At 40.4% G+C, this 23,139-nt stretch overlaps 1 protein-coding gene across 6 annotated transcripts in view; it reads right to left on the reverse strand.

The window, feature by feature from the left end:
• PSD3 (pleckstrin and Sec7 domain containing 3) overlaps nt 1-23,139 on the reverse strand; it is a gene marked incomplete at both ends in the record, with an annotated part of 563,129 nt that overhangs the window by 319,134 nt on the left and 220,856 nt on the right. The window contains one exon of one of the 6 annotated variants that reach the window (XM_079726462.1): nt 1,803-1,847. The exons of the other annotated variants lie outside the window; for them this stretch is intronic. Coding sequence (XP_079582588.1) covers nt 1,803-1,847 — 45 coding nt within the window. The remainder of the gene's footprint in view (nt 1-1,802; nt 1,848-23,139) is intronic. 6 annotated transcript variants of the gene reach the window in all.

The raw sequence follows: 23,139 nt of genomic DNA on the forward strand, positions 1-23,139 counted from the left end.
CACACACACACACACACGCAGAGCTTACTCCATATGGCTTATGAACTTCTATGCCCATGGCTTCAAATAATTTTTTGAACCATAATCTATTCCATCACTTCAAACTTCATTTTGAGGAAGGGATAGGAGGAAAAGAAAATTTTCCTCGACGACAAATACACTCCATACTATAAAAAATAGGAATGGCCAATAAGCTGAGTATTCTTTAACTTCTAAACCCACCCCTTGCAGATTCACAATGCAGGTGAGTACTCTTCGTACTAAAGACTTAGAAGTTCTTCACAGAAGACTTTTACTTTGTTTAACCTTGATAAAATCACTTTTGTGGTTTTGTTTTGTTTACTACCCTTGTAATTCCTATCCTACATGGAACACACACTCTGTGAAACATGCATTCAAACGTTCACTAAGCTATTCAATTTACAAAATAAGATGCTTTTTTACCAGACAAACTTAGGTTTGGGAGGAGCCATGAGAGGGTCTTCAGTGGCCTGAAACTACTAGATGGCCCAGGCTGAGTGAGCATCAGACTTCAAAGAAGCAAAGCAAAGAGAGGGAGAAGATTTGGTCATATATACGCCTTCTTAAAAAGGAATCACCACGCAGAGCCCCAGACAGCACCTGTCCATCCAGCCCAGTTCCTCGGAGGGTGTCACTTGGGCATCACTTGAGAGGAGGGGGGCAAACCTGTGTCCCTTCTTCAGTGCTACAGTCCATCCCCCAGAGTGTGTTCCTAATACCCTTTCACCCTACCACACTCTTAAGAGCAATACCCCATGACACGGTGCAAGAAAAAAAGCAGAAACATCCTCAAACTCAACTTTTAAAATGGCAAGAGGGAATGACCTAGCTGTGATGTCCTGGGCCAATATCCCCCTAGTGACAGTCCCTCTGCTTCCTTACCTAAATACCATAAGGTGCGGATGTGATGCACTTAGCAATTCCCAACTATCTGCTGCAAGAAGCTGCATATCAGAGATGAACCCAGAAGGCAGCATGCACTTAGATTTTGTGACTTTCAGAGAACACAGCCATTTCAGAATGAAATTCACCATAGAAATATAAAATATACTGTCCTCACTAGTACATTAACTTCATATAGATCTTGTCTTTTTTATAAAATAAAAAATACATATCAGGGACTTCCCAGGTGATCCACTGGTGAAGAATCCGCCTTACAATGCAGGGGACGCAGGTTCGATCCCTGGTCAGGGAACTAAGATCCCACATGCCACCACAACTACTGAGCTCACGCACCTCAACTAGAGCCCACGTGCCACAACTACAGAGCCCACGTGCCCTGGAGCCTACGCACCACAACTAGAGAGAGAAAAGCCACACGCCACGACTGGAGAGAAGCCCATGCGCTGCAACAAAAGATCCCACATGCTGCAACGAAAATCCCACGTGCCGCAACTAAGATCCGACGCAGCCAAAAGTAAATAAAATAAATAAATAATAAGTAAACCTAAAAAAACAATACATGTCAGATGACCCAGTTCAGATATTTTAAAGTTTAGAGAACAACAGCATGTGCTTGCCCACCCTCCTCCTGAGTCCTGGCACCTCTGAGCTCCTATCTCAGCACATACACTCACTCAGAGATGATCATTCAACCCAGTCATTCAGCTCTATGAAGTTTTTATTTATGCTTTATTTCTGACGTATATGATAAGTAATATCACTCTGGTCTTATGTGGCAGTAAGAAAAAGAGGGAGAGCGGGAAGGAGGACAAAGACATGAAAACACTAAAGCCAAGAGCCAGAAAAGCTCCCAAGAAGCCAAAAATCAAAAATCCTACCAGTCTGGAACTTCCATTTGGAGGACACACTCCTTCCTCTGGGGTCTGAAGAAAACAGAATGCCCTTTGGCACCACTCTTAAAATTCATTTTTAAATTTCTCCTTCAACTACACAGTCAAATCACCTAGACAGTTTTACTTTCACATTCCGAATTCCTATCCTTGGAACGAGGGCTGATAAAAGAAAACCTAAATACACTTTAAGTCAATCTCGCCAGTCCTCTCAAAAGATCTTTACCCCAACCACTTAAAGTAAGAAAATACCAGTCAAGTAACAAAAATAGCAAAGGTGTGATTTCTCCCCTCCCCTTTACGCACCAGAGGTGTTAAAGGTCCTGCCCTACTGGAGATCAGCCTGGCTTTTTGGTCCTGCCACGGGAGATCCTAAATTCTGCAATTTGCTGCAATGCCACCAGCCCCAAGTCACCGAAGAGCTGACGTTTCTGCACCTTGTCACAGTGTTGTCACATGCTACTCACTTCAGAGCAACCAAAAGACTTTCAGAAGTAATTCCCATTGATACCACTTAAAACTTGCCAAAGTTTGGGGAAAGCTCATTATTAAAAATGTGGATACCACTACCTGCTCTCTCCCCTTACAGTTACAGATGGTGCTTTACACTACACACACCCATGTTCATAAATGTTTACTAATATCTGGGGATAAGGCCTGGAAAGCACTACGTATCAATTTAATGGAGGGAAAAAAAGTGAGGCTCAGAAAGACTAAATGACTTTCCCAAAGACACAAAGCTGCTTAGATACAAAATTGGAATTGAACCCACATCTGTCTTCAATCCTACAGTATTTTCCACAGTAAACAATCCACTGCACTAATATAAACCTTGAATAAAACTGAAAGGCAAAGCCACTAAGGAAAAAAATTACGGGTCTGGAGACTCAAACAGACCTAGTCTCAGGTCTCAGTCCCAGCAAGTTGTGTCACCTCTCTCAGCCTCAGTTTCCTCGTCTGCAAATAATGAGGATCATAATACCTGCCTTAAAAATCAGTCACTCAAAAATAGTATTAAAAATTTTTAAAGATTTCAGTGGTTTCTCTTTCCCAGAATTCTTAACTTTACAAAATAGAAATAGAAAAAAAGTTCCCCACAACTCACCAAAATAAATCTAAGAGCTATGTACCAATGCCTAAAGCACATACTTCATTATCCATGATAAACGTTGGCAAAGAAATCTGCAGTGGTTGGAGGGAGCAGTTCATAAAAGAAGAACGAGATAGGTGCTTTGTTCAACACATACCTGACTGTGATACGGACACTGGGAAGCAGCAAACCAGCCCCAAGTCAGAGCACCAGGAACATACAGTGCACCCAGGCTTACACCAATCCAGCGCCACCTCTTTAACCAAGACTTTCAACAAACAAGGGCCAAGAGTCACCCTCTTTCCATGTGTCCCCCAAAACAGTATTCCATAAAACCCTAGTGCTTCAGGCTATGGAAATTAGAGCTGTACAAAAAACAAAAACACTTTTTACCTTTCCAGCATTTCTCAAAGTTATCTGACATGAATCCTTTTGTGCCAAGAACATCTATTAATACCTAGAGAAATACAATTCGGAAAACCCTGACTTACTGCTATGCTGTCATATACTAGCACAGTTTCTCAAATATATGTGTGCATTAGAATCACCCAGGAAAATGTTATAAAGGCAACTTCTCCAGCCCTACCCCAGACCTAAAGTTTGAGAACCAAAGGGTTACTTATATTTCAAATAAGCATCACAGGCTATAACAAATTTAAAACTGCTGTACCAGTAGTTTGAGCATTATCAGTTATCTCTCATTGTAAAGACCACCAGTAGCTCCCAAAATTCAATACCTGTTAGAGTCACCTGGGAAGCTCATTTAAAAACACATATCACTGGGCATCACCCCTAAAAATTCAGATTGACAGGCTCTGGGCTGCAGTCCAGTTTGAGAATCACACCTATAGAAAGTTTAACTGAAAGTTCAATGTCTGCTGGCTATAAGCATCCTCACCCTAACCTTTATATTCTGTGAGGGTAAGTAACAATTAGGGATATGAGTGCTGAGGGGAATGGAGCCCTGCTCATGGGGAAGAAGTATCAATAACTCAAAGAGTTTCAATATTATTTTGAATGAAGATGATTTCAGTATTTGCTTTAGGATAAGAAATGATGATTCATACTTTGAACATTACACTTTAACTGATCAGTATTTTTGATGCACTGAGAATGACCTATGGAAATCTGATCTCTTTCCTAGCCTCCATGGGGAGCTCATTGCTGCATTTAAAACTACTGGCAGAATCAGAATATCAGACAGGATCTGTGTAGTTGATATACAGCCACTTTGTCTGGTCAGATGCCTAGGTTCTTCCGTATTTTCTCCCATTAGAGCAAAAGGTACTGTGTGATTGTTTAATTTTATGTATCTTGACTGTGCCCCAGGATGCCCATGTACATGGTTGAACATTATTTCTAGGAGTGTCTGTGAGGGTGTTTCTGGAAGGGATGAACACTTGAATTAGTGAAATGAGTAAAGCAGACGTCCCTCCTCAATGTGGGGCAGAGGAGATCATCCAGTCCACTGAGGGCCTCAATAAAACCAAAAGGGGGAAGAAGGCAGAGTTTCACCCACCCCTGCCTGACTGCTGAACTGGGACACCAATATTCTCCTGCCCTCATCACTCCTGGCCTTCAAACTCAGATTAGAACGTACAGCATCAGCACTCCAGCTCCAAGGTCTTTAAACTACACCACCATCATGCCCGGGTCTCCAGAGGGCAGATTGTGGAACTTCTCAGCAAGCCAATTCGTTATAATAAATCTCATTCTTTACATGAGATTCTATTGATTCTATTTCTCTGAAGAACCCTGATTAGTAAAGGTACACTACACTCAACATGAATTGGTACAATTGTTGGATCCAAACAGAATAATATCAGCAGCAATTTTCCTTCTAACTTAAGTCCGACTTCTTGTAGGACTCACCAAATGGTATGTCTTATTATTTTATATTCCTTGTGATGTAAATGAGTTCCTTCTGTACCTTTCTCTTACAGAAATAAAAATGTTGTTACTGTTAAGGAGGAATAGAGTTATATTACACACAACTGATTCCAGAAACACGTGCTGTGTTATCACTGAAGTTTGAGAATGAATGTCAGCCTGGGCAAAGGCCCTCTGGAAAATTTTTGAAGGTTTTGTTTTGTTTTGTTTTGTTTTTTGCGGTACACAGGCCTCTCACTGTTGTGGCCTCTCCCGTTGCGGAGAGCACAGGCTCCAGACACACAGGCTCAGCGGCCACGGCTCACGGGCCTAGCCACTCCGTGGCATGTGGGATCTTCCCGGACCGAGGCACGAACCCGTGTCCCCTGCATCGGCAGGCAGACTCTCAACCACTGCACCACCAGGGAAGCCCTGGTTTGTATTTTTTAAAAATCCTATTCTGGCTATACATACCCAAGGGTCAAGTTCCATTTTATACTCACAACTCTGATATGAATATTTCTATTCAGAGAGAGTATGTCTTCTATCTTTCAGATGTACTGTAAGTTCTGAGCTATAAGCACTGTAAGACAATTAACATCAGCTCACACTAAAGTGACAGAAAGAGTATGATGGCTGTGACACTGTTTTATACAATGTTAACATCACGGTTAAGAGCAGAGGCTTAAGGCCTTGCAGAGATCAAGACGGTGGAATAAAAGGACATGGAGCTCACCCCCTCCCACAAATGCATCAGAAATACATCTACCTGTGGAGCAGTTCTCACAGAACACCTAATGACACAGGCAGAAGACCTCACAAAACCAAAGCTGCAAGAAAGAAAACCACCTAACTAGGCAGGAAGAAATGAACAGGGACGGGACCTATGACTCCGGGAGGGAGCTGTGAGAGAAGAAAGGTTCCCTCACCCTCTGAACCCCCTTCGCAGCTGGGAGATCAGCTGGGACAGACAGAGCCTCAGAGGCTCGGAGGAGAGTGCAGCAGCTGGCCTTCAGCAGGCAGTACAAAGAGAGACCAGCACAGACAGTCCTGGCCACCTTGCTGCACTCCCCAGCCCGAGACACATGACTGAAACTCCAGCTTCAGCGAACAGACCCAGGGACAGGACTGGGGTTGGCTGTGCAGAGACAACCCAAAGGGCCCGGAGTGTGGTCCAGGCTGCAGGTGGGGGTGTGTGCTGGACAGAGCCTAGGTGCACCACAGGAGCTCCACTGTCAACTCACACAGGAAGGGGTGGAACGCGATCCAGTCACAGCAGCCTCATTCTCAGTGTGCTCATGGGCAGGCACGGCTCCGCCTCTACAAGCTCTGGGAGCACACAAGCACAGGTGGGTTGCCCACACGCAAAGACAGGGCTGAAATCTGAGCCAATTCCTGCAGCTGCGCAACTTCAGAGGATTTATGCCACCAGGAGGTTTGTGAGCGCAGCGCTGGCAGGACATTCAAGCAGATGACAGGCACCCCCCTGGGTGGAACAGGACCAGTGTTGGCAGTGGTGGGCTTTATGGGCAGGCACACGCAAAGGCGGGGCTGGGGTTTGGGCTGATTCCCTGCACTACCACAGCAGGTCCAGGGGCGCCACTGCAGTGTGTCCAGATGCCGGACTTCGGCAGATCTGCATCTGCAGCTTTCTGAGAGCAGCACCTGAGGGACATTTGGGCCGACTGCCAGAATTCTCACGACTAAGGCGGGCCGGCAATGACAAGAACAGTGTACTTTGTGAGCGCACACAAGAGGTAACAGGTGACATCAGAGTACACTTCCCAAAGGACAACTCCTGCAGAGGAACACTCAGTGGCTCCTCTCGCAGCGGGAGTGCTCCAGTCCTGCCTACCTCACACAGCAGCTCAGAACCGGATCTAGGGACGTCTGCTCCAGCAACTGGGAAGCAGACCCTGCTGCTGACAGTGCTGTGACAACCACAGAGGAAAGAGGAGGACCCACCCAAAATCCAGGGCAGGCTCTGGTCACCACAACACTAATCACACCCACTCTCAAGGGGATAAGAGCCAGCACACCCTGAGGAAAGATGTGGCAGGCATCCATACTAGAAACGGCCCTCACACCAAAAATAATAGACTCATGCAGGCTACCCAGGGAAGCTCCCACATAAAAACAGTAGATAACTGTTTCTTCTAAATTTATACAGTGCGAGAAAAATGAGTAAAATGAAGAAGCAGACGAACCAACCCAAATAAAAGACCAAGAGAAGGTCCCCGAAATAACAGTGAAAGTGACCACTCCAGTCCACTAGACCCGAAGTCCAAAAAGGAGGTAATAAAAGTGCTGAAAGAACGAAGAAAGGCTGTAGATAGAAATGCAGACCACTGTAATGAGGAACCAGAAACTATAAGGAGGAGCTGATCAAAAATACACAGCTCGGGCTTCCCTGGTGGCGCAGTGGTTGAGAGTCCGCCTGCCGATGCAGGGGACATGGGTTCGTGCCCCGGTCTGGGAAGATCCCACATGCCGCGGAGCACCTGGGCCCGTGAGCCATGGCCGCTGAGCCTGCGCGTCCAGAGCCTGTGCTCTGCAACGGGAGAGGCCACAGCAGTGAGAGGCCCACGTAACACACACACACACACAAAAACAGACAGCTCAACTGCCGAGACGAAAATAAAGATAAAGGCAATAAATAGCAAGCTAAGTAATGGAGAACAACGAATAAGCAATCGGAAGACAAAATAATGGAAACCACTCCATCAGAACAGCAGACAGAAAGACAAATGGAGTCGGGGGAGGGATTGGTTCAAGATGGTGGAGTAGAAGGATGTGCTCTCACTCCCTCTTGCGAGAACACCGGAATCACAACTAACTGCTGAAAATTCATCAACAGGAAGACACTAGAACTCACCAAAAAAGATACCTCACATCCAAGGACAAAGGAGAAGCCACAGTGAGATGGTAGGAGGGGCACAATCACAGTAAAATCAAGTCCCATAACTGCTGGGTGGGTGACTCACAGACTGGAGAACACTTATACCACATAAGTCCACCCACTGGAGTGAAGGTTCTGAGCCCCACATCAGGCTTCCCAACCTGGGGGTCTGGCAACGGGAGGAGGAATTCCTAGAGAATCAGACTTTGAAGGCTAGCGGGATTTGACTAGAGGACTTTGACAGGACTCGGGGAAACAGAGACTCCACTCTTGGAGGGCACACACAAAGTACTGTGTGCATCGGGACCCAGGAGAAGGAGCAGTGACCCTGTAGGAGACTGAACCAGACCTACCTGCTACTGTTGGGGGGTCTCCTGCAGAGGCAGGTGGTGGCTGTGTCTCACCGTGAGGACAAGGACACTGGCAGCAGAAGCTGTGGGAAGTACTCCTTGGCGTGAGCGCTTCCAGAGTCCGCCATTAGCCCCAACAAAGAGCATGGGTAGGCTCCAGTGTTGGGTCGCCTCAGACCAAACAACCAACAGGGAGGAAACTCACCCCACCCAGCAGCAGACAAGCGGATTAAAGTTTTACTGAGCTCTGCCCACCAGAGCAACAGCCAGCTCTACCCACCACCAGTCCCTCCCATCAGGAAACTTGCACAGCCCTCTTAGATAGCCTTATCCACCAGAGGGCAGACAGCAGAAGCAAGAAGAACTACAATCCTGCAGCCTGTGGAACAAAAACCACACTCACAGAAAAAAAGACAAGATGAAAAGGCAGAGGGCTATGTACCAGATGAAGGAACAAGATAAAACCCCAGAAAAACAACAAAATGAAGTGGAGATAGGAAACCTTCCAGAAAAGAAATTCAGAATATTGATAGTGAAGCTGGTCCAGGACCTGGAAAAAGAATGAAGGCAAAGATTGAGAAGATGCAAGAAATGTTTAACAAAGACCTAGAAGAATTAAAGAACAAACAAACAGAGATGAACAATACAGTAACTGAAATGAAAAATACACTAGAAGGAATCAATAGCAGAATAACTGAGGCAGAAGAACGGATAAGTGACCTGGAAGACAGAATGGTGGAATTCACTGCTGTGGAACAGAATAAAGAAAAAAGAATGAAAATAAATGAAGACAGACTAAGAGACCTCTGGGACAACATTAAATGCAACAACATTCGCATTATAAGGATCCCAGAAGGAGAAGAGAGAGAGAAAGGAGCAGAGAAAATATTTGAAGAGATTATAGTAGAAAATTTCCCTAACACGGGAAAGTAAGTAGCCACCCAAGTCCAGGAAGCACAGCGAGTCCCATACAGGATAAACCCAAGGAGAAGCACACTGAGACACACAGTAATCAAATTGGCAAAAATTAAAGAAAAAGAAAAATTATTGAAAGCAGCAATGGAAAAATGACAAATAACATACAAGGGAACTCCCATAAGGTTAACAGCCGATTTCTCAGCAGAAACTCTACAAGCCAGAAGGGAGTGGCACGATATACTTAAAGCGATGAAAGGGAAGAATCTACAACCAAGATTACTCTACCCAGCAAGGATCTCATTCAGATTCAATGGAGAAATCAAAAGCTTTACAGACAAGCAAAAGCTAAGGCAATTCAGCATCACCAAACAAGCTCTACAAAAAATGCTAAAGGAACTTCTCTAAGTGATAAAAACAAGAGAAGAAAAGGACCTACAAAAACAAACCCAAAACAATTAAGAAAAGGGTAACAGGAACATACATATCGATAATTACCTTAAACATGAATGGATTAAATGCTCCAACCAAAAGACACAGGCTCGCTGAATGGATACAAAAACAAGACCCAATATATATGCTATCTACACTTCAGACCCACTTCACACCTAGGGACACATTCAGACTGAAAGTGAGGGGATGGAAAAAGATATTCCATGCAAATGGAAATCAAAAGAAAGCTGGAGTAGCTATACTCATAGCAGGTAAAATAGACTTTAAAATAAAGAATGTTACAAGAGACAAGGAAGGACACTACATAATGATCAAGGGATCAAACCAAGAAGAAGATAGAACAATTATAAATATATATGCACCCAACATAGAAGCATCTCAATACATAAGGCAACTGCTAACAGCGATAAAAGAGGGAATCGACAGTAACACAATAATAGTGCGGGACTTTAACACCTCACTCACAAAACTGGACAGATCATCCAAAAAGAAAATTAATGAGGAAACACAACCTTTAAATGACACAACAGACCAGATAGATTTAATTGATATTTAAAGGACATTCCATCCAAAAACAGCATATTACACTTTCTTCTCAAGTGCACACTGAACATTCTCCAGGATAGATCACATCTTGGATCACAAATCAAGCCTTAGTAAATTTAAGAAAATTGAAATCATATCAAGCATCTTTTCTGACCAAAATGCTACGAGATTAGAAATCAATTACAGGGAAAAAAAACGTAAAAATAACAAACACACGGAGGCTAAACAATACATACTAAATAACCAAGAGATCGTTGAAGAAATCAAAGAGGAAATCAAAAAATACCTAGAGACAAATGACAATGAAAACACAACAATCCAAAACCTATGGGATGTGGCAAAAGCAGTTCTAAGAGGGAAGTTTATAGCAACACAATCCTATCTCAAGAAACAACAAACATCTCAAATAAACAACCTAACCTTACACCTAAAGGAACTAGAGAAAGAAGAATGAACAAAACCCAAAGTTAGCAGAAGGAAAGAAATCATAAAGATCAGAGCAGAAATAAATAGAATAGAAACAAAGAAGACAAGAGCAGAGATCAACAAAACTAAAAGCTGGTTCTTTGAGAAGATAAACAAAATTGATAAACCAATAGCCAGACTCATCAAGAAAAAGAGGGAGAGGACACAAATCAATAAAATTAGAAATGAAAAAGGAGAAGTTAGAACAGACACCACAGAAATACAAAGCATCATAAGAGACTACTACAAGCAACTCTATGGCAATAAAACGGACAACCTGGAAGAAATGGACAGATTCTTAGAAAGGTATAACCTTCCAAGACTGAACCAGGAAGAAATAGAAAATATGAGCAGGCCAATCACAAGTAATGAAATTGAAACTGAGATTAAAATTTTTCCAACAAACTGAAGTCCAGGACCAGATGGCTTCACAGGTGAATTCTATCACACATTTAGAGAAGAGCCAACATCCATCCTTCTCAAGCTCTTCCAAAAACTTGCAGAGGAAGGAACATTCCCAAACTCATTCTATGAGGCCACCATCACCCTGATACCAAAACCAGACAAAGACACTACAAAAAAAGAAAATTACAGACCAATATCACTGATGAATATAGATGCAAAAATCCTCAAGAAGGGGCTTCCCTGGTGGCGCAGTGGTTAAGAATCTCCCTGCCAATGCAGGGGACACGGGTTCGGGCCCTGGTCTGGGAAGATCCCACATGCCGCGGAGCAACTAAGCCCGTGCGCCACAACTACTGAGCCTGCGCGTCTGGAGCCTGTGCTCCGCAACGGGAGGGGCCGCGACAGTGAGAGGCCCGCGCACCGCGATGAAGAGTGGCCCCCGCTCGCCGCAACTAGAGAAAGCCCTCGCACAGAAACGAAGACCCAACACAGCCATAAATAAATAAATAAATAAATAGGGGTATTTTTCATGCAATTTAAAAAAAAAAAAAAAAAAAAAAAAAAAAAAAAATCCTCAAGAAAATGCTAGCAAACACAATCCAACAACACATTAAAAGGATCATACACCATGATCAAGTGGGATTTATCCCAGGAATGCAAGGTTTCTTCAATATACGCAAATCAATCAATGTGATACACCATATTAACAAACTGAAGAAGAAAAACCATATGATCACCTCAATAGATTCAGAAAAACCTTTTGACAAAATTAAACACCCATTTATGATAAAAAACTCTCCAGAAAGTGGGCATAGAGGGCACCTACCTCAACATAATAAACACCATATATGACAAACCCACAGCAAACATCAGTCTCAATGGTGAAAAACTGAAAGCATTTCCTCTAAGATCAGGAACAAGAAAAGGCTGTCCACTCTCACCATTAGTATTCAACATAGTTTTGGATGTCTTAGCCACGGCAATCAGAGAAGAAAAAGAAATAAAAGGAATACAAACTGTAAAAGTAGAAATAAAACTGTCACTGTTTGCAGATGACATGATACTATACATAGAGAATCCTAAAGATGCCACCAGGAAACTAGTAAAGCTAATCAATGAATTTGGCAAAGTTGCAGGATACAAAATTAATGCACAGAAATCTCCTGCATTCCTATACACTAATGATGAAAAATCTGAAAGAGAAATTAAAGAAACACTCTCATTTACCACTGCAACAAAAAGAATAAAATACCTAGGAGTAAACCTACCTAGGGAGACAAAAGACCTGTATGCAGAAAACTGTAAGACATTGCTGAAAGAAATTAAAGATGATACCAACAGATGGAGAGATATACCATGTTCTTGGATTGGGAGAATCAATATTATGAAAATGACTATACTACCCAAAGCAATCTACAGATTCAGTGCAGTCCCTATCAAATTATCAATGGCATTTTTTACAGAACTAGAACAAAAAATCTTAAAATCTGTATGGAGACACAAAAGACCCTGAATAGCCAAAGTGGTCTTGAGGGAAAAAAAACAGAGCTGGAGGAATCAGACTCCCTGACTTCAGACTATACCACAAAGCTACAGTAATCAAGACAATATGGTACTGGCACAAAATCAGAAATATAGATCAATGGAACAGAACAGAAAGCCCAGAGATAAACGCACGCACCTATGGTCAACTAATCTATGACAAAGGAGGCAAGGATATTCAATGGAGAAAAGACAGTCTCTTCAATAAGTGGTGCTGGGAAAACTGGACAGCTACATGTAGTAAAAGAATGATATTAGAACACTCCCTAACACCATGCACAAAAATAAACTAAAAATGGATTAGAGACCTAAATGTAATGTCAGATGGGACACTATAAAACTCTTAAAGGAAAACATAGGAAGAACACTCTTTGACATAAATCACAGCAAGATCTTTTTTGATCCACCTCCTAGAGTAATGGAAATAAAAACAAAAATAAACAAATGGGACCTAATGAAACTTAAAAGCTTTTGCAAGACAAAGGAAAGTACAAACAAGACAAAAAGACAACCCTCAGAATGGGAGAAAATATTTGCAAACGAATCAACCGCCAAAGGATTAATCTCCAAAATATATAAACAGCTCATGCAGCTCAATATTAAAAAAAAAGACAACCCAATCAAAAAATGGCCAGAAGACCTAAATAGACATTTCTCCAAAGAAGACATACAGATGGCCAAGAAGCACATGAAAAGCTGCTCAACATCACTAATCATTAGAGAAATGCAAATCAAAACTACAATGAGGTATCACCTCACACCAATTAGAATGGGCATCATCAGAAAATCTACAAGCAACAAGTGCTAGAGAAGGTGTGGAGAAAAGAGAACCCTCTTGCAGTGTTGGTGAGAATGTAAATGGATACAGCCACTATGGAGAACAGTATGGAGGTTCCTTAAAAAACTAAAAATAGAATTACCATATGACCCAGCAAGCCCACTACTGGGCATATACACAGAGAAAACCATAATTCAAAAAGACACATGCACCCCAATGTTCATTGCAGCACTATTCACAATAGCCAGGACATGGAAGCAACCTAAATGCCCATTGACAGACGAATGGATAAAGAAGATGTGGTATATATATACAAAGGAATATTACCCAGCCATAAAAAGGAACGAAATTGGGTCATTTGTAGAGACATGGATGGATCTAGAGACTGTCATACAAAGTGAAGTAAGTCAGAAAGAGAAAACAAATATCGTATATTAACACATATATGTGGAACCTAGAAAAATGGTACAGATGAACCGGTTTGCAGGGCAGAAATTGAGACGCAGATGTAGAGAACAAATGTATGGACATCAAGGATGGAAAAGTGGGGGGGTGGTGTGATGAATTGGGAGATTGGGATTGGCAGGTGTATACTAATATGTGTAAAATGGATAACTAATAAGAACCCGCTGTATAAAAAAAGACATAGAAAAAAAATAAAAGCAATATACGAGAACTATGGATATTATAAAGCATGCCAATCTATACATAATAGGGATCTCAGAGGTAGAAAAAAGAGAAAAAAAGAATCAAAAATGTATTTGAAGAAATTATGACTGAAAACTTCCCAAACCTAAAGGAGGAAACAGATATCCAGGTACAGGAAGTACAGAGGGTCTCAAACAAGATGAACCCAAGCAGACCTACTCTAAGACATATTACGATTAAAATGGCAACAGTTCAAGATAAAAAGAGGTTCTAAAGACACAAGAGAAAAACGAAGAGTTAGTTAGAAGGGAACCCCCATCAGGCTATCAGCTGATTTCTCTACAGAAATGCTGCAGGCCAGAAGGGAGTAGAAAGATATATTCAAAGTCCTAAAACGGAAAAACCTGCAACCCAGGATACTTTACCCAGCAAGATTATCATTTAGGATAAAGAATTTCTTAGACAAGCAAAAACAAAAAGAATACAGCAATACTAAACCTATCCTAGAAGAAATATTGACAGTTCTTCTCTAAATAGAAAAGAAGCGAGATTCTATAGGAAAAAGAAAATTACAACAGGAAAAGCAAATATGTAAAAGTACTGTAGATCACTTAAATAAACCAGCGTATAGATTTAAAAAAAGCAATCAAAACAATTTTTGTGAAAGCAATTATAACTACAATGACCAGCAAAATGATAAACATGAAGATGTAAAATAGGACATTAAAATCATAAAAACGGGGGTGTGGGGAGTAAGAAAATGTAGATTGTTTTTCAGAATGTGTTTGAGCTTATATGAGCAAGTAGATATAGTGGTGGACTGACATACTTGAAAACCATGGTAACCACAAATCAGAAGCTCATAACAGATTCATAAAAACCAAAAAGAAGAGAACTCAAGCATAAAACAAAAGAAAACCATCAATCCACAAAAGGAAAAAGAAAGGAACAAAAAAGAAGTAAAAAATCAACTGGAAAACAAAGTTAAAAATGGCAATAAATACATACCTATCAATAATTACCTTAAATGTGAACGGACTAAATGCTCCAATCAAAAGACAAAGAATGGCAGACTGTATAATAAAACAAGAACCTACAATATGCTGCATACAAGAGACCCACACAGACTGAAAGTGAGGGGATGGAAAAGATATTTCATCCAAACGGAAATGACAAGAAAGCAGGATTCATATCAGACAAAACAGACTTTAAAACAATATTCATATCAGACAAAATAGACTTTAAACAAAGGTCATAAAGAAAGATAAAGAAGGACACTATATAATGATAAAAGGATCAATATAAGAAGAGTATATTACACTCGATAACATATATGCACCCAATATGGAAGCACCTAAATACGTAAAACAAATACTAACATACATAAAGGGAGAAGTTGATGGGAACATAATAATAGGAGACTTTAACACCCACTGACATCAATGCACAGATCTTCCAGACAGAAAATCAATAATGCAACAGAGACCCTAAATGACACAAAAAAGAATCGTTAGACTTAACTGATATCTACAGGGCACTACATCAAAAAACAAACAAACAACAACAACAAAAAACCAGAATACATATTCTTATCAAACGCTCATGGAACATTCTCTAAAACAGACAACATATTAGGACATAAAACATGCCTCAACAAATTTAAGAGAATAGAAATTATTTAAAGCATTTATTTCTGACCACATCAGCATGAAACTAGAAATCAACCACAGAAAGAGAAATGAGAAAAAAAAAAAAGAAAAAGACTACATGAAGACTTAACAACATGCTACTAAAAAACCAACAGGTCAATGATGAAATCAAAGAGGAAATCCAAAAATACCTTGAGACAAATGACAATGAAAACACAACCATACAAAATCTATGGGATACAGCAAAAGTAGTCCTAAGAGGGATGCTCACAGCAATACAGGCCTTCCTCAAAAAACAAGAAAAATTTCAAACAACCTAAACTACTACCTAAAAGAATTAGAAAAACAAGAAAAAACAAAACCTAAAGTGAGCAGAAAGAAATAATAAAGATCAGAGAGGAAATGAATAAAATAGAGAGATTTAAAAAATAGAAAAAATAAAACCAAGAGCTGGTTTTTTGAAAGGATAAACAAAACTGACAAACCTCTAGCCAGACTCACCAAGAACAGAGAGAGGACCCCAATAAATAAAATAAAAAGTGAAAGAGGAGAAATAACCACTGACACTGCAGAAATACAAAAAAAATATAATACTGTGAACAATTATATGCCAACAAACTGGACAACCTAGAAGAAATGAAGAAGTTTCTAGAAACATACAGCCCACCAAAACTGAATCATGAAGAAACAGATAATTTGAGCAGACTGATCACCAGAGGTGAAATAGAATCTATAATGAAAAAAACAAAAAACAAACAAACAAAAACACCTCCCTGCAAACAACAGCCCAGGACCAGCTGGCTTCACTGAGGAATTCTACCAAACATACAAAGAACTTATACCTATCCTTCTCAAACTCTTCCAAAAGATTGAAGAGGAGGGAACACTCTCAAATTCATTCTATGAAGCCACCATCACCCTGATACTAAAATATGACAAAGATACCACCAAAAAAGAAAATTATAGGTCAATATCTTTGATGAATACACATGCAAAAATCCTCAACAAAATATCAAACTGAATCTGGCAATACATTACAAAACAAAATACATACATACACCATGGTCAATTTGGATTCATTCCAGGGTCACAAGGGTGGTTCAACACACACAAATCACTCAATGTGATACACCACATTAACAAAAGAAAAGATAAATATCACATGATTATCTCAACAGATACAGAAAAAGCACTTGATAAAATTCAACATCCATTCATGATAAAAACTCTTGCCAAAGTGGGTATATATCTTAGCATTATAAAAAGCTATTTATGACAAACCCACAACCAACATAATACTCAATGGTGAAAAGCTGAAAGGCTTCCCACTAAAATCTGAAAGAAGACAAGGATGCCCACTCTCACCACTTCCTTTCAACATACTATTGGAAGTCCTAGCCACAGCAATCAGACAAGAAAACGAAATAAAAGGCACTCAAATTGGAAGGGAAGAGGTAAAACTGTCATTATATGCAGGTGACATGATACTACATATAGAAAACTCTGAAGACTCCACATAAAAACTACTAGAACTGATAAACAAATTCAGCAAGGTAGCAGGATACAAGATTAACATACAGAAATCTGTTGCATTTCTTTACACCAACAATGAAATATCAGAAAGAGAAAGTAAAAACCAAATCCCTTTTAAAATTGCATCAAAAAATAAAATACTTAGGAATAAACCTGACCAAGGAGGTGAAAGACTTACATGCTGAGAACTATAAAACATTGATAAAGGAAATTAATGATGATTCAAAGAAACAGAAAGATAACCCATGCTCTTGGGTTGGAAGAATATTGTTAACATGGTCATACTACCCAAAGCAATCTACAGATTTAATGTGATCCCTATAAATTACCCATGATATTTTTCACAGAACTAGAACAAATAATCCTAAAATTTACATGGAGCCATAAAAGTCCCAGAATTGCCAAAGCAATCCTGAGGAAAAAGAACAAAGCTGGAGGCTTTGATCTCCAAGATTTCAGACAATACTACAAAGCTACAGTAATCAAAACACTGTGTTTCTGGCAGAGAAACAGACATATGGATCAATGGAACAGAATAGATAGCACAGAAATAAATCCACACACCCATGGTCAATTAATCTTCAACAAATGAGGCAAGAATATTCAATGGAGAAAAGACAGTCTCTTCAGCAAGTGGTGTTGGGAAAGCTGGACACCACATGTAAATCAATGAAGTTAGAACACTCCCTCACACCGTACACAAAATAAAGTCAAAAATACAAGACATGACACCATAAAACTCCCAGAAGAGAACACAGGCAAAACATTCTGACATAAATCGTACCAATGTTTTCTTAGGCCAGTCTCCCAACACAAAAGAAATAAAAGGAAAAATAAACAAATGGCACTTAATCATACTTATAAGCTTCTGCACAGCAAAGGAAACCATCAAAAAAATGAAAAGACAATCTACAGGATGGGAGAAAATATTTACAAATGATGTGACCAACACGCGATAAATCTCCAAAATATACAAACAGCTCATACAGCTCAATACTGAAAAACTAAACAACCCAATCAAAAAATGGGCAGAAGACCTAAGTAGACAATTCTCCAAAGAAGACACACAGATGGCCAACAGGCACATGATAAAATGCTCAACATCACTAATTATTAGAGAAATGCAAATCAAAACTACAATGAAGTATCACCTCACACCAGTCAGAATGGCCATCAACAAAAAGACCACAAATGATAAATGCTGCAGAGGGTGAGGAGAAATGGCAACCCTCCTGCACTGCTGGTGGGAATGTAAATTGGTGCAGTCACTATGGAGAACAGTAAAGAGATTCCTTAAAAAAAAAAAAAAACTAAAAATTGAGTTACCATATGATTCAGCAATCCCCCTTTTGGGCAAATATTTGGAGAAAACTATAATTTGAAAAGATACATGCAGCCCAATGTTCATAGTAGCACTATTCACAATAGCCAAGACATGGAAGCAACCTAAATGTCCATCGACAGATGAATGGATAGAGAAGACGTGGTACATATACACAATAGAATACTACTCAGCCATAAAAAAGAATGAAATAATGCCATTTGCAGCAATACGGATGGACCTAGAGATGATCATACTAATCAGTCAGAGAAAGACAAATGTCATATGATATCACTTATATGTGGAATCTAAAAATTGATACAAATGAACTTATTTACAGAACAGAAACAGATTCACAGACATAGAAAACAAACTTATGGTTACCAAAGGGAAAGAGGGGAGGGATGAATTAGGAGTTTGGGGTTAACAGATACACACGACTGTATATAAAGTAGATAAACAACAAGGGCCTACTGTACAGCACAGGGAACTATATTCAATATCTTGTAATAACCTACAATGGAAAGTAACCTGAAAAAGGATATATATCTATATATGTAAACACATATATGTAAAACAGAAGCACTTTGCCGTACACCAGAAACTAACCCAACACTGTAAACCAACTATATGTCAATTAAATAAATAAATAAAGAGCAGAGGCTTAAGAGGAGGCCAGAGATGCCTAACCACCTACAAAGTTCCCTCACTGACAGCAATTACTGAGCACCCAGACTTCACAGTAGGTACAGTGTGTACAAAGATGAATAAAGAGCAAAGCACAGCTCCCAACATCATGGATTTTAAAGTCTAGGTAGTGCAGACAAAGTTTGTAGAAATAACTACAAACAAGACAGAAATCACGGAGCAATCAGTGTTCCAACTGTTAAAAGATTACATCCTGCACAATCCTGAACCAAAAGGAGGCGTATGCCAGGTGGACAGTGATAAAGGAAAGGCTCTCCCAGCACAGGCAATGCACAGCAAGTCTCAGGGGTGTAAGACCCCAGGGCTTGTTCAAAGCGTGAGGCCAGTGGCATCGTACAGCGTACAGGAAAAAGGGCAGTAGTGTGAGTACTTAGGCAAGGGAGCCAGAGGAAGACTTCAAGTGGATATGAAAAATGGCCAGATTACTCTAAACTTAAATGCAGTATCACTACAACCCAATCTACCAAAATTAGCACCTCAACTTGCTTAATTTTATTACTCATATAGTAATCTCATGAAAAGCAGCTCAATTGACATGGATTTGTTTTCAATACTCCAAGTATTAATACTCAAAGTTCAACCCTCAGTTCAACATTATGTCAAAGAGCAGTTTTCCTCAGGAATACATAGTTTGAATACATGAGATAAAGAAAATAATAGTAATAAATGTATTTGGTCTCCTATTTACATTTGGCTCTGAGTTCACTGTTTATAATTTATAATAGAATGATAATATACAAAACAGAAGTATAGGAATACAAGTTTACTCTAACTTGAGAAACAGTGAAACTGTATGGTAATTCTTTCTCCACTGATGGAAATATTTTTATGAACTGGTGCCATCCAGGCTCACAAAAGCAAACTTTCCTTGCTTTTGCCAACGAAAAAGCACCAAGTCCTGCTTTTTTTGTACAGACTCCTGTTTTTTCCTCCTACTGCCTTTTTGCACTCTAGCTTTTTAAATATGGTCTTCAGTGTAGGTGGGGTCCTAAACTTTATGAGCCAGTCTGCCAGTTTAGATATTGTAAAATCCTAGTGGCTGTACTACTGCAACCCTGAAAAGCAAAGAAATTAAAGGGTAAAAGCATGAAGTATAGGGTTGTATTCTCCTCCGTGTCCAAGGGTACACTGAGTTCACCTGTATATGAAACTGCATTTCAAATCTCTCAAAACTCTGCTCAAATTCAGTAACAGAAGGCAGGCCTTCCCTTCAGCTCTACACAGGTTCAGAAACTAAGTGCTTCTGGCACAGGCGTACACCATACCTTCCCTTCCAACACCTCCAACTCCCTCTTGCTATCACTTTCACTAATCAAGGCAGCTCCCTGCAGTCTCTCACCCATGCTCACTGTCCTCCATTCCCCTGTTCATCATTAATTTTGGAAGCATTTATTGAGTGACTACTTAGGTGTAAGACACAATGATCAGTAAGGGAGACACGCTCTCTGGCACTGCACTTTGAGGTTATAGTTAAATAGCTCTAACATTTTTAAAAGAGATTATTTTTCAAAGCAATTATAATAATGTAATTTTAAGGAAAATACAGGGTACATTCAGAGTACATGGTAGGACCATAACCTACTCTAAGGAAATCAGTCTCTTAGAGAAGAGTGACACTGAAGTTGACCCTGAGGACGAGGATGCTAAGAGTGGGAGGTAAGAACAGGAAAGCTCAAGACAAGAGAATAAAACACATTTAAGAAAGCAAAAGAAGTTCACTGTGGTTGAGTTTGTGGGGTGGACGTGGGAGGTACACAGAACACAAAGCAGAGAAAAGATGAAGCTGAAGTAAGCAGCTGCTAACTACAAGGGCTCATGCTGCCATCACCACCTAAACACTTTCTATCCTATCTGTTTAAGGTCCATTTCTCATTTTCCATAATAGTAGACCAGTATCAATTATCAGAAAATCAGTGAACCACATCAGTGACACGCTATATTAGCAAGTCTGTGTTAATGGGAGGATCACATGGGCATTTTAACAGGGACTTTCTGAAGGCAATGATTTGGTCAGAAAGAGAGTAACAAGTGAAACATTCAGGCTCCAAGACAAGCCAGTGTAGATAATCTTTTGGGTCAAGACCAGTTTTCCACTAGTTTCATTTACCTCTACATTCCCAAATATTCTGACTATCTAAAGGTTGTTAAACAACTACTGCTTTTTTTTTTTAATTAATTTAGTTATTTGGTTGCACCAGGTCTTAGTTGAGACAGGCAGGCTCCTTAGTTTTGGCTTCTGGGCTCCTTATTTGTGGCACGTGGGCTCCTTAGTTGCAGCAGATGGGCTCCTTAGTTGTGGCTCCAGGGCTCCTTAGTTGTGGCATGTGAACTCTTAGTTGCAGCATCCCATGTGCGATCTAGTTCCCTGACCAGGGATCAAACCCAGGCCCCCCTGCATTGGAAGTGCAGAGTCTTATTCAGTGCGCGCCACCAGGGAAGTCCCTATTCTGACTATCTAATCAGAACAATTATTCCTAACAAAACACAACAGTATAAGACATTGTTTTACATTCCATTACAATCACCATAATCCTCATTCTAAAAGATCTACTACAGTAAAATGAGAAAAAAAATGAAAAGATAGAAAAAGGAAGAAATAAAATAACTATTTGCATATGTTGTAACTGTCTACATACAAAGCCCAAAAGTATTAGGTAAAAAAGTTATTAGAGGGCTTCCCTGGTGGCGCAGTGGTTGAGAGTCCGCCTGCCCATGCAGGGGACATGGGTTCGTGCCCCGGTCCGGGAAGATCCAACATACCGCAGAGCGGCTGGACCTGTGAGCCATGGCCGCTGAGCCTGCGTGTCCAGAGCCTGTGCTCCGCAACGGGAGAGGCCACATCAGTGAGAGGCCCGCGTACCGCAACAACAACAACAACAACAACAACAAAAGTTATTAGAACTAGTAAAGTGGTCAGTTATAAAATAAAAATATGAAAACAATAGCTTCAATAAACCACAAAGGACCAGTTAGAAAACATAATTGAGAAAAATTCTACTCATAATAAGAATAAAATTTATAAAGTAGCTAGGACTAAACTTAAGAAAGGTACAGAACTAGAATAAAGAAAGCTATAAAATTTTGCTGAAAGAAATTAATACTAAATAAACACTATGCTCCTAGAATGAATTAGGCAAAGTTACTATTTCTCTCCCAAATTCCCCTAAAATTTAATGTAATTCAAGGGGCACATAAAAAATAAAACCGTAAAGAACTAGAAGAGTGAAAGAGAGGCATGGACATATATACAGTACCAAACGTAAGGTAGATAGATAGTGGGAAGCAGCCGCAGAGCACAGGGAGATCGGCTCGGTGCTTTGTGACCGCCTGGAGGGGTGGGATGGGGAGGGTGGGAGGGAGGGAGACACAGGAGGGAAGGGATGGGGGAACAGACGTATATGTATGACTGATTCACTTTGTTATAAAGCAGAAACTAATAAAAAAAAGAACTAGAAGAAGGTATAGCTGAATATATAATTTCCTCATAAAGAAGGTATTTCTAAACTTTACAGTAGCAAAAATCATGATTTAATTGACTGGTTTAATTAAATGGCGAAAACACCAAGCAAAATTAAAATGGTAATCAGAGAGAAAAACACCCATGAGACAAAAGACAAAACTAGTCTTCATATGCAATGGGCTTCTGTGTACCCATAAGAGAAAGATGAACACATCATACGAAAAAATGGGCAAAAGACATGGTACTGAACATTCCAGTCGCTGCATCCTTCCTAGAGAAGCTATTTCACCCACAGCCCCTGGACAAAACAGGCACCAAGTGCCTCAACCACCCCCGCCCAACCCTAATCTCAGCTAGCTAGACCAGAAGCAACCACCTAATGAAATGGAGCCAACTGACTGCTCACTCCTGGAAATCTGAGACACAGATGCCCACGGCACCTGGATGATGATGGGTATCTGAACTGAAAGGTCCTACTAAGAGTCAGGGCTGAACTGAGTGACATGGCAAACCAAAGCTAGGTGGTATAAACAGTTACAGAAAAGCAGAGGCCCTGCGGAGAGGGAGAAAAGGGAAACCCAGTAGGGAAAGAAAAGCTGGAATGGACATGATAGGAAGCAGGAACCCTCCCGTTCCTGTCTCTGAGAGGTCTGCCTGTCCTTCGTATTCTTTCCTTGTACATAAACCAGAGTGC

This window comes from Hyperoodon ampullatus (assembly GCF_949752795.1).
Source record: "Hyperoodon ampullatus genome assembly, chromosome: 20".
NCBI lineage: Eukaryota > Metazoa > Chordata > Mammalia > Artiodactyla > Ziphiidae > Hyperoodon > Hyperoodon ampullatus.